This window comes from Eulemur rufifrons, chromosome 7 (assembly GCF_041146395.1).
Source record: "Eulemur rufifrons isolate Redbay chromosome 7, OSU_ERuf_1, whole genome shotgun sequence".
Classification (NCBI taxonomy): domain Eukaryota; kingdom Metazoa; phylum Chordata; class Mammalia; order Primates; family Lemuridae; genus Eulemur; species Eulemur rufifrons.
The window spans coordinates 115,137,863-115,150,152 of NC_090989.1; the positions used below are offsets into that span (position 1 = coordinate 115,137,863).

The 12,290-nt window shown below is 38.9% G+C and overlaps 1 protein-coding gene across 1 annotated transcript in view; it reads right to left on the reverse strand.

Annotated features, from left to right (window-relative positions):
- Nucleotides 1-2,702: 2,702 nt before the first annotated feature.
- ATP1B3 (ATPase Na+/K+ transporting subunit beta 3) overlaps nucleotides 2,703-12,290 on the reverse strand; it is a 40,233-nt gene continuing 30,645 nt past the window's right edge. The window contains exons 5-7 of the mRNA XM_069473147.1: nucleotides 11,148-11,198; nucleotides 5,893-5,979; nucleotides 2,703-3,501 (exon numbers count right to left, since the gene is read on the reverse strand). Of these exons, the coding sequence (XP_069329248.1) occupies nucleotides 3,331-3,501; nucleotides 5,893-5,979; nucleotides 11,148-11,198 (309 nt within the window). The 3' untranslated portion in view covers nucleotides 2,703-3,330. The remainder of the gene's footprint in view (nucleotides 3,502-5,892; nucleotides 5,980-11,147; nucleotides 11,199-12,290) is intronic.

Consider the following 12,290-nt stretch of genomic DNA (forward strand, 5'->3'; position numbering starts at 1 on the left):
ACTCCAACTTGACTTTATTGAGGCAAGGAAATCCAAGTGAAATTAACACTTCCACGTGGACTGTTTAACACACCCATTGGCGCCCCTCCTTGCACACGAGCCTGTTACAGGGGGCTGTAGGCAGACACCGAAAAGACTTTCAACCTCTGCCTCTTTTTCACCACTCCCTTCTATGGGTGATAAGCAGCAGAACTGTAGTTAGTTTCCAGTTACCACGAAAACCTGTATCCTGAAAAGGAGGGTGAGCACTTAGAAACAAACATTAAACATCTACTGCATGTGGGCACCGTACATATATTTTTCTCATTTAATCCTTGCAACCTGAAGGGTGGCATTACCTTCATTTTACAGATAACTGCAGCTCAGAGTTAAGCGATCTGCCTAAGGTTTCTAAGAATCAACTGTTAATGGGGATTTAAAGCCAGTTCTCCCTCCTCCAGTTCTGTCCCTCCAAAATGAAAGGTCATGGATTCAACTTGAATTTGATCTCTTTCAACAGGCTATAAAATCTGAGAAGTCCTTACAAGTTGCAGCTTCAGCAACAGTCAGTCCAATTACATTTGGACTTTGCAAGGAGGACAAACTGTCCTTTCCTAGCTCACCACTGCATGCATGGGGGAAACTGCCACTAAGGACAGCAGAGCTTACGTTACAGGCCGAACCATGCAAGTGCTAGGTAGAGAGTATCTCCTCAGAAAGTCTACAAGATACACTGGGACACAGGATGGGGCTGAAAGCCTGTGTTCAAAGTGGGACACATTCAACTGTACTGCAATTTGTCACCTACAACACTGAAGAGGTCAAAATGAAATATTCAGACTTCATGTATTAAAAAGTCCCAAGTATGAAAGAGCTTGGAAATCTAAGGAAACTCACAATTTTCCTTGAGTTAGGAATATAATACAGATTTAAATATTAGTTGAAGTCAACTGACAGTTCAGTCTTCTCCATCTACTAAATCAAACTAGTGCTAGGCTCCATCGCAAAGGATACAAAGCTGGTTCTCTTTAGCGCTTTGTTACTGGAACTGTGGTCTGTGGATGAGCAGCACGGGTCTTACCTTGGAGGTTGCTGGACATACAGAATCTGTCTAGGAATGGGAATCTGCATGTTAACACCCAGGTGATGCGCATGCAAATCACATCCTGTGGTTCTGAGGGAGACCTGAAGTGCAGCAGAAATGCAGATTCCAATGGTGTCCAGCTCCCTGCCTGGCTCCTGGCCACCCTTCCTCCTCCATAAAACGTAGTCTATCGGGACTTTGCACAAAAGTAAATTTTAGGGAAGGAAGGGGCTTTTGGAATAATCTAGCCCTGCCCCACCTCCATGGCCCCTGAACACAGCTACCACCACCATCATCACGCCCTGTGTCGCAGAGCCTCCCCCCTCCTGGTTTAAGATCTTTGAGAAACCCTGTCTTTTTACCTCTGTGGTGTCAAAGTCCAGCAGATCATTTCCTGATACATAGCAGGACTGTGATACATTGTTGCTAAACTCCCCTAATTTCCACAAAAGAATAAAACAGCCAGGAAGAGTTGGGGAGATCAGCTAAGATCACATGGCAGTCAGGGGCTGAGTCAAGTCCAAGGTTCTGACCTGGGAGGCACGAATAAGATTTAGTGACTTCTGTGGTGTATGTTCCTGTTTTTATTTCTGTCCCAAATCCACTCCCCCATTTTGGATGTCATCTCAATTCATCTTTCACATTCTGAGAACTAGTCTGCTTTTATCTAAGCTCCTTGAAACAGAAATGTCATCCATATTACACCTCAAAAAACACAATATAAATTTAACCAAACAGTATGAACTTGGCATGAGCCAAAGCTGACAGCTGTTGAGGACCTGTTCACACTGGGCAACTAAAGTGAATGTCCTAGCTAGTCCATGCCATTGCGCTTGCATCAGCATTCTTTTATCCTTGTTTTACACTCTTAAGAAATAGCATAAAGAGGAAAATCAAAGCCCAGAAAAGGTTTGCTTTATTAACAACTCCGAGAATCATTTTCTTCAATTACAAAGACTTCTGAAACGAAAATCTGTTATCGCTATGATCTGAGTGACAGAGGCACAAAGCAACAAACAGCAGGTGCTCCCACGTGGGCTGAGTGCCCACTTGCCAAGGCACAGAGGCTGTGCCCGGCCACTGAGGCCCAGCTGCGGCGGTGAGGCCACCCAGAGCCCTCTCGGTTTTCCAAACAGCCATTCCGGAGCCGGTCGTGCTGGGTCCCACCGTCCTGGCTTGCACCAACACAAAACTTCAAGAATATCTGCTTTGCATCTTTTTTTTTAAAGAAGAGTAACAAAACAAAAACTAGGCGTAAAAAAACCCAGATCATATGGGAAGTACACCTTCCCCAACAGAGGAGAAAGTAGCTCAAATTACGACAAAGAATCATACCAAGAACACACCTAAGACTGACGGAGGAAACACTCCACGCCACCGACCGAAGGATGCTCAAATCAACTGTTGTTCGGTGTGAAGCTCTGGATAAGTTCCAAGTTTTTATAATTTATATCTTTTATTAGAGTCCACAGTCTGCTAAATAAAAGCAGTAACAAGATATTTCACAAACTATTATATAATTTAAGTCTTACGAATTTAATTTCATAAAAAATTAGGTGCATATTCATACTGGCTAACCTAAAAATGCTATATTTCATCTATGGTCTAAAATACTTTGTAAGAGACTTAGTTCTTGCACTAAAAACAATCCCATCAGTTTTTTAATACATGTTTTACAACAAAAAGTTTGTGCTCTTAATCAAAAAGACCCACAGACTAATTCAGCGTGTAAAAAATAAATTTTACAAAAAATCCCAGATTACACTTTCAAATCCACTTTTATTTTTTATTTTTTCCTCCTCACATACAGAACTCCCCCCACCACATTTCTTGCAGCCATAAAGTCACTTGATGTTGGCCAGGTACCATTTTATCGCTAAAACTTTGTTGGCATCAAAACATGACAGTTAACCAGTGTTAAATCCATAAAATATTTACATAGCACAGCACAGTAAGCTTTAGACACTTGGCAATTAAACCACACAAAAAGAGGACGAGAGACCCCCATTCTACATGCTCGGAATCAGGTGTTCACCGGTCCCTATCTGGTGACTGGACACTGGTTCAGGGCAGCAGAGGCCACAGGCAGTTACTTCAGAGGACACAGAACACTATGGTCTGGAAGCACGTTCTGCTGCTACCCCCGTGTCATGTACCACACCACCTTTCTCCAAGATGGTCTCGTAATTCTAGAATGGCAGGTCCAGCTGATACAAAATGGAAGACAGACAATACAACATTTATTCTGTGGAGATATCCTATTAATACTATGCATGTGTGGTGATTTTGAACACGACTCGTCCCAAAAACTTGTCACGATCATCTTGGCTTTTTAGGTTGGGTGATCCATCAATCTTGCACTCAACTGTCACTTCCTTCCCAGTACTGTCAGGCTCAAACAGGACCTGAACAGCAACTAGTGGCTGTCGATACCCCACCTGTTAAAAAGGAAAGCACATTAATCCAAATTCTACGGTAACTTCATCTATATTTTTCTCTATCAGGAGGTGGTTTATTCTGTGAAATTAAAAAGAACACTACTAGCTCTGTTATTTTCTGTTCTCCGCCTTATTTACTTTGTTTTTTTCTTTGAAGCTGAAATTTTATACTTTAATGTTTATCAATGAAAGTGTTTATGGCTATGATTTCCCTCTACAGGTTGTGGTTATATTGTCCTTCATTATCATTATTTTTTAGATATTTTACAATCTTGGTTTGAATTTTCCTTTTCATCCAAGAGTTATTTAAGAGGCTTCCACTCCTTCACTCTCCATGTGGAAAGATCTTTTTATTTCAGTAATTTCTAGTTTTACTGCACTGTGATCAGAAAAGTGTTGATTATACTCATAACAGTTTTAGCTTTATTATGGTTTCTAAATACAGTTCTTCACTAAAAGGAACCAGGGCTGATTCCAAGGCTGGGGCAGGAAACATGCCAGATGAAACCAGGGTATTTTGTGATGCCAGAATATAAAGAAGTGATCCCAGAATCACGGGAACATGATAAAAAGACACAGAAGCCAGCCTGAAGGTCTCCTATCGGCCAAATCTGGGACAATTTTAGCATCAAAATAAATAATGATTAAAAAAGATTATAACAAATTCTATAATTATAGAATTAAATAAGAATCCACAAGTCTATAACTGATAGAAATAAATTAATGGAGAAGGAAAGCCTCCTTGGAGTAGAATGCCAACTAATAAATGGAAAAAGATGAAATTAGAAAAACCATCATTTAGGAACAATCCTAATAACTGATTTAGGCAAGAATCAACAAATGCTAAAGCTTTGGTAAAAACAAGGTGATTTACAGACTCTTAACGGACTGCCCCTCCCCCGTGCATGATACTTGTTGATAACAAAGGAAACCTGGCTGACACCACCCTAACCGAGGGTCAAGGTTAACACCACCATCAACAGGACCACTGGCACCACATCCTCCTGAGACACCCTGAGAATGACATTTCTTCTGAGGTACTCCTGCCAAAAACATGCCACCTACATTTGATCATGAAAAAACACCAAACCCACATTGAGGAACATAAAATAAACCAAAAAAGGCCTATACTCATTTTTGAAGAGTGCAAGGGCATGAAACAGACTGAGGAATGACTCCAGATTATAGGCTGCTAGAGATGTTGACAGTGTGCTAGCTTTGACCAGGAAAACACTTTCTTCTTTTTCAGGAAGGATATTACTGGAACAACTGATGATTGTAGGTTGGATTAACAGTACTGTTTTGGTGTTAACTCTCTTTGCTAACTGCACTATGGTTATTGTCTCAGTCTGTTTTCTGTTGCTTATGACAAAATACCTGAAACTGGGTAATTTATAAAGAAAAGGAATTTATTTCTTACAGTTATGGAGGCTAAGAAGTCCAAGATGGAGGGGTCACATCTGGTGAGGGCCTTCCTCCTGGTGGGGGGAGTCCGAGGGCATCACCTGGCGAGGGCCTGAGTATGCTGACGCTAGCTCAGGTCTCTCTCCTCTTCTATAAAGCCTCCAGTTCCCCTCCCGTGATAACGCATCAATCCGTGAATGGATTAATCCACTCACGAGCACAGAACCCTCATAGCCCAATCACCTCTTAAAGGTTCCACCTTCCAAAAATGCCATGTTGGGGATTAAGCTTCAACATGAGCTTGGGAGGGGACAAATATTCCAACCACTGCACTTATATAGATATTAATAACATTCTTATTTTTAGGAAATACACACTCAAGTACTTAGTGTAAAGAGGCAATATATTTGTAACTTAGTCCCAAATGATTCAGGGGGAAAAATGTATGTATTTAAAAAATAGAGAATGATATGACAAATTAGGTAAAATATCAACATTTGGGAAATTTGGGTAAAGGGGCTACAGAAATTCCTATTTTAGCCACTTTATGCCTGAAATCATTTCAAAATAGAAAGTTTAAAAAGTATGTACACAGTATGATCCAAATTTTATAAAATGATACTTACATATTTCAAGAAAAAATAAGGAAAAAATTACATAATAATTTTGTATCTCTGGGTAATGAGCTTTTTCATTTGTTTAGTACTTTTCTACTTCCTCCAAATAAGTATATACTACCACTTTCATAATGAAAAAGAAAATGATATTTTAAAGATAATCATCTCTTAATTTACCTGCTTGGGTTTTGTGTTCTGTCTGAATCACAGAAGTGGAATTTACCATCATCATTTGTTTTTAAAAATCTGAACAGACGATGTACAAATCATACAGGGCATATGTCCACCCACACAGGACAGGTGATATTTCAACACAAATATTCTAATTTCCTAAAAGGTAAGTACCACATAAGAACTTCTAAATACTTACGTGCAGTTTTTTCCCATAATATGGAAAATATTTTAAATCTATAATTCCATTAGGAGGATAAGTTGCTACAGTTGCTATCTTCTCATCCTAAAGTTGAAAGCAAAAGAAACCCTTTTTAAATCACAAGAAATAGTTGTTAAAAACGTGTTTATAATTAAAGCAGTGTCGATTATAAACAGTTTGGGGAAACTATAATGCTGCTCCAACTATATGAATTACAAGTGTATTTTTTAGAAGATACTTGCTCATTTTTTTTTTTTTTTTTTTTTGAGACAGAGTCTCAATCTGTCACCCTGGGTAGAGTGCAGCGGCGTCATCCTAGCTCACTGCAACCTCAATCTTCTGGGCTCAAGCAATCCTCCTGCCTCAGCCTCCTGAGTAGATGGGACTACAAGGTGCGTACCATGGTGCCTGGCTAATTTTTCTATTTTAGTAGACACAGGATCTCGCTGTTGCTCAGGCTGGTCTTAAACTCCTGAGCTCAAGTGATCCTCCCTCCTTGACCTCCCAGAGTGCTAGGATTACAGGTGTGAGCCACAGCACCCAGCCCTTGCACATCTTAACTGTAAATGTTACATCATTAAATCCTGTGACACAAACTACCCTGATTGTTCTTACATTTCCTGATACACCGTATACTCTTTTTTTATGAGAGTCCCTTTTAATTTATAGCTAGTCCCACTCATGTACTGCTTGTAAAATCTCATCTGCCTTCCAACTACTAAACCCCAGCTGTCTGGCCACTGACAGCAGGAATGTACCAGGAGGTTTGGGACTGATGTTTTCCTGAAATGAATAAAAATATTGTGCTTCCAGACAAGACTGGAACGCAATAGCTGCCAGGAGTTGCCAATCTAGAATGCAGCACTCAGGCAGCAGGTGCAAAAGTTGTACGTGATTAATAACTATGATTAACTGTAACCAGACGGGAAATCATGATGCAACCGACAGAAACTACTAGGGAAAATTTAAGGTACTGCAAGCAAAACCCTTCTTTGCTGATTTAAGTATCATATTTCCCATGAATAAACTTATGAACACATGTAAATCATTAAGTATTATGAGTCTACCAGTATTCTATGTATTTAAAAACCTGATAAGGCTGGGCACGGTGGCTCTCACCTATAATCCTAGCACTCTGGGTGGCCAAGGTGGGAGGATCCCTTGAGCTCAGGAGTTCAAGACAAGCCCGAGCAAGAGTGAGACCCCATCTTACTAAAAAGAAAGGAAAAAAAAAAAAAAAAAAAAAAACCCAGCTGGGTGTTGCTGCTCGTGCCTGTAGTCCCAGCTACTCCAGAGGCTGAGGCAGAAGGATCACTTAGAGCCCAGGAGTTGGAGGTTGCAGTGAGCTACAATAACACCACTGCAGTCTACCCAGGGTGGCAGAGTGAGACTCTGTCTCAACAAAAACAAGGCAACAGAGCACCCCTCCTCAAAACCCCCTGCCCCTTCATATTAAAACAAATAAAAAATGATAAACATAAATATACAAATTTAATCAATATCTATAATCCAGTTCACTCATGCTGTTAGTCATCTCTAATGTTCTCCCTATTTACGAAGATTCTCATGTAACACACTCCAAATAGGCTGAATTCTAATGACTATAACTTTAACACACAATGAGTAGATAACAAACCACAATAATTAAAATCAGTGGGTTTACTAAGCACTAGTGAAAATAAAACATTATTAAATAACTGAAATTTAGATTTGAATAAACTAATTTCTACTTTTTTTTTTATTTTTTTTTTCAATTTAATTTTACAGAATCAAAGAGGCTAACAGTATATCTTGTTAGATACAGTATGTCCTCATAATGTATACATTATTTCTTGTACAATGATATGAAATAATATGGGAAATATTCATGATAAATTATTAAGTGAACAGTGCAAGTTAAAAACAATAGTTTCATATTTTTTCCCCACCCCCCCTTTCCCGAGTCAGCACCTTCAAGTGTTACCACTCCCCAAACGGTGCGCAATGCACTCATTGTGTAGGCATACCCCCATCCCCTCCCCCACCCCCCACCTCAGTCTGATGTCCAATTGGTGTTGTTTAATTTCTACTTTTGAAAGCACCCATGAAACAATGTAGCAAAACTAAGCATCCACTCTAAGGAGAAGTCCTACCCCTGCTTCTTTCATTTCCCTACCACGAAGCAGCATGTGTCTGTGGGGTGGAGGGGGTGAGAGAGACACAGACAACAGGCACGGGTAAGACAGCACAAAGCACAGAGTAAGGACATCCCAGACCCCAAATGGACAAATTCTAGTGATCCAGATTAAAAACATGTGGAAAGAGCAGGAGATAGAAATGCTAAGAGAAGCTGCAGAAGCCATTTTTTTCTATCACTATTCAAACACCCCCCTACATTTGTACTCAATTTAAAAAAAGTTTAAAATAAAAAATAGCATTTTATACTAGAGAAAAAGTCACTTTGATGAGTGCTTTTCTGCATTAATTGCTTTTGTTGAACAGATTTTACCTTAATATCTGAGCTTCATTCACAGAAACAGAGATATTCCCCGAAATGAAAAAGGTTTTCTCTGAGTTACAGTTTACTGAGCACCTCAGCGTGTTTCCTGCCAGTTTCCACACTTAACTTAGATTTACCTCATTTAAGCCTAACGACCCTTACACGGGCAGGATCAACTGCAGAGGGGACCGAGGCGCAGAGTTAAGGTCATGTGCTCAAGATCACCCAGGAGTGACAGACTTTTTTTTTTTTTTTAATTATCTCAAAGTGTGACAGACTCTTAACTATTCTCTTGGTTTGTGCCTAAACCATAATCTTGGCAAGCTTTTTCTTAAACTTGTAATTTATACCTTCTGTGAAAATAAACATGTAGAGACGGTGAAATATTGAAATGAGTATCTGGGTGATAAGTGAGCTATACTTAGGGTGAAGCATACTTGTCACAATTTTCTAAGTATACAAATGGCATCACATTGGAAACCAGGAGCAACTAACTCTAAGAATTTGCTAATGATCACTAAGTTCCACTGAAAACAAAACAGTTTAAAAATTAATGTATTTGTTTCTTTCACACAATTATCTTCCTAAAGACTTGAAACATACATACCAAATGTTTTAAGCAGTGGTTACTTCCAAGTAGCATTTATTTTTTTTCTCTTCTGCATTTTTTTTAAATTTTCCTAAAAGAACCTGATTCATTTTTGTAAAAAATGTAATACTGAAAAAAATTACATTAAGTATGAAGATTACATCTTTTGTAAGAATCATCTTTTAAATTAATAGGCCAACTCCAAAGTCATGTTCTGTCATCAATGTTTGCATTTTCAGGACTCCAACTTGCATAGAATATAGGACAAGCACTTTGGGAGGCCGACGGGGATCAATCGTTTGAGGCCAGGAGTTTGAGACCAGACTGGGCAACACAGTGAGACCTCGGCTCTACAGAAAAATAATCAGCCAGGTGTGGTGGTGCGCACCTGTATTCCCAGCTACTCAGGAGGCTGAGGCAGAAGAATCACCGAGCCCAGGAGTTCAAAGTTACAGTAAGCTATGATTGCAACCCCCATACTCCAGGCTTGGTGACAGAGTGAAACTTTGTTTCTTAAAAAAAAAAAAAAAAAAAAGAATACAAGACAAAATAAAAGACACATATATTACATAAAAGATAAATATGTCAACTAAACACTCGATACAGATAAATCTAATAGAAAATAGCAATTATGATGATATGCAATAAATGCTTCCATCCAGTCTACAGGGCCACACCTCTAAAATTTATGGGCTCCACCTGGTTACTACTTTGTACCAGACTAGGAGTGAAATGCAAAGTTTCAGAGACATTTTTTTCCCATTTTGTGTTTTCCTAAAAACAAAAAAATTCTGCAACTAAATAAACAAACAAAACAAAAACCCACCTATTTTGATTATTTTATGTACTTTACACACATCTCTTCAAAGCAAAAGAGACAGCAAACTGAAATCTGAATCATTAGACCTGGATTTTTCATTAACATTTCCCCCAACTATTCTAGAAGCAAAGGATACATAATAGATAAACAAGAAGAAAAATACATTTAAAATCTTAAGGGAAGAGTTATATGGAGTTGTTTCTACTGGCCAAAGGCTTACAAAACTGAAACCTAAGGAAAAAAGTTTAAAGCTTTTGCCCTTCTGGCCTGAATGTGTATTTTCCTTATAGGTGGTAGTAGCTTCATAGACCCACCATTCCAAGCTTACCTATCCTGTTCAAATGCAAAGGCAAAAGCTCCTGTACACACAGATACACTATCATGAATTTCTAAGCTAGATAGTGAATACTCTTTAAAAAAAAATTAGTAAGGATACTCTAAAGCAGGAGTTCTGGAAGTGTGGGCCCCAGACCAGCAGCATCAGCATCGTCTGGAAACGTCAGAAATGCAGTTCGTGGGCCCCACCCTGGACTGACCAAGCCACAAACTATGGGAATGGGACTCAACAAGCCCAAGTGACTGTGATGCGTGATCATGTTTGAGAACCACTGAGCAAAAAGTTTCTGCCCAAATAAGAAATCCTTTTGCAGTAAAAAGAATTACAATTTTTCCAACAACTTTAAAAGTGATTTCAGTGTAACATTTTAAGTAAAATACTTCTGCCATACAATTGGAGTTGAATGTTAATATTTAGCACAACGATAAAATCAAATTTAGAATTTAATTTCTCCTCAGAACTCTTACCCATCTTTTACATATTTGTCTTAGTTGCATTTGCAGCATGGAGAGAAAACAAAAGAAAGTTATGAGATGAAAACTGCATAGCACTCTGGAAGAAAATCAAGTAGAGAAGGGGAGATAAATAATGCTTCTACTTTAAGGAAAAGGTACCATATTTCATTAAATCGCAGATGGCACTCATGGTTAACGCACCAAGTAATGTACTATATTGAGAAAGAAAATCATGACACAGCATTAAGACACCATCAATTATAAGGCTAATCCCAATTTCAGTGTTATTAAGCTGGAGGAAAAAAACCGAATCTTAGAATTGATGAAATATGGTATAAGTGAATGTAAAGGCAATGTGTTAAAAATCAAACACACATGGAAAAGGTCTTTTTGAATTATCATTAGGGAGGAGAAAGGCTACTCCAAAAAAGTTTGGTGGAATTTTGTCCTATGAATGGCACTAGAAAGGACTTTAAAAATGTGACAGGGAAAAGACAACTAAACTCATTAGACTTCTCAAGTATTTTAAGAATCACCAAAGATTTACTGGAAATTAATTTTTTAATACTCACCTTTGAAACACAAGCTATCCTTGGCACTCCTTGAGGCTTTAATCCAATTATCTAAGGTTAAGAGACATTGATTAATGTAAACACCACATATGCACGCAGTAGGACCGCCTCCCTTTGCTGCTGGGGACCAGGGGAGGAAAGGCCGAGACTGGCACTAACTGTGCATTAACCCAGTTACAGCTCCCTTTTACTTTATTTTTTTTTGGGGGGGGGGAGGGGTGTTAAAATGAACTTCTCAATATAATAACCATGGCAATCAGCTATCTTATAACTGTACTGGGGCAATTTAGAAAATAAATCAATTACCAAAGAACTGACCAAAAACCAGTACTGTACTTTGTTACCCTTAAAAACAAGAAACAAACAGAAACCCTTAAACCTATTTATGTGAACAAATCATTTATGTAAATAGGAACTACAGGGGTATAACATAATAATTAACTGTTCTTCACAGGAATGTATTAGGTCGCATTCCCTACCATGTTTCCATAAGGCTCCACTGAGCCTCACCATATTCCACACCCATGTGTTCCACAAAAGGCATACACCGGGGAAGAACCCTATTTTAAGACTCGGCACTATTTAGTTCTACATAATGTATGTAGTTGATCTAACTCTGTATGAATGGTAAGAGATATTTATCCCTCTCTTTTGTGAGAGGATCTTTTGGCATTCTGAATTTATATGCAGTTTATGTGAATGCTAGTAAAATGCAAATATTCCTCTCAAAAAACAAGTATTGCTGCAACCTAATAATAATGTCCACAGCAATAACTAGCTGTGCCTATGCAATGACTTTGGAACTACACTGGGATTAAATCCCCTGCCACACTAGGTGAGCACATCTCATCAGTGACATCCGTGTGTCTCGTGCTGTCCTCCTGCCCAGCCCTGCAAAGCCATGCCCCCATCAGCAGACCATCGGTATGGTACAGATCCTCATCATTCAAAGAAGCCATCCTGAGAAAGAAAATAAACTCAGAAGGTGGTCCTCTCCTAGCTTTATAATGGGAACAGATTTTCAGCAATCTAGATATTGTGAGGATACTTCTAGCAGGTTGGGATTACAAGAGGCATCTGTTAAACTTAATTTACCTTATAAACTACATTATCTAGTTTCACGTTACTTTTGGCTTACTTTGT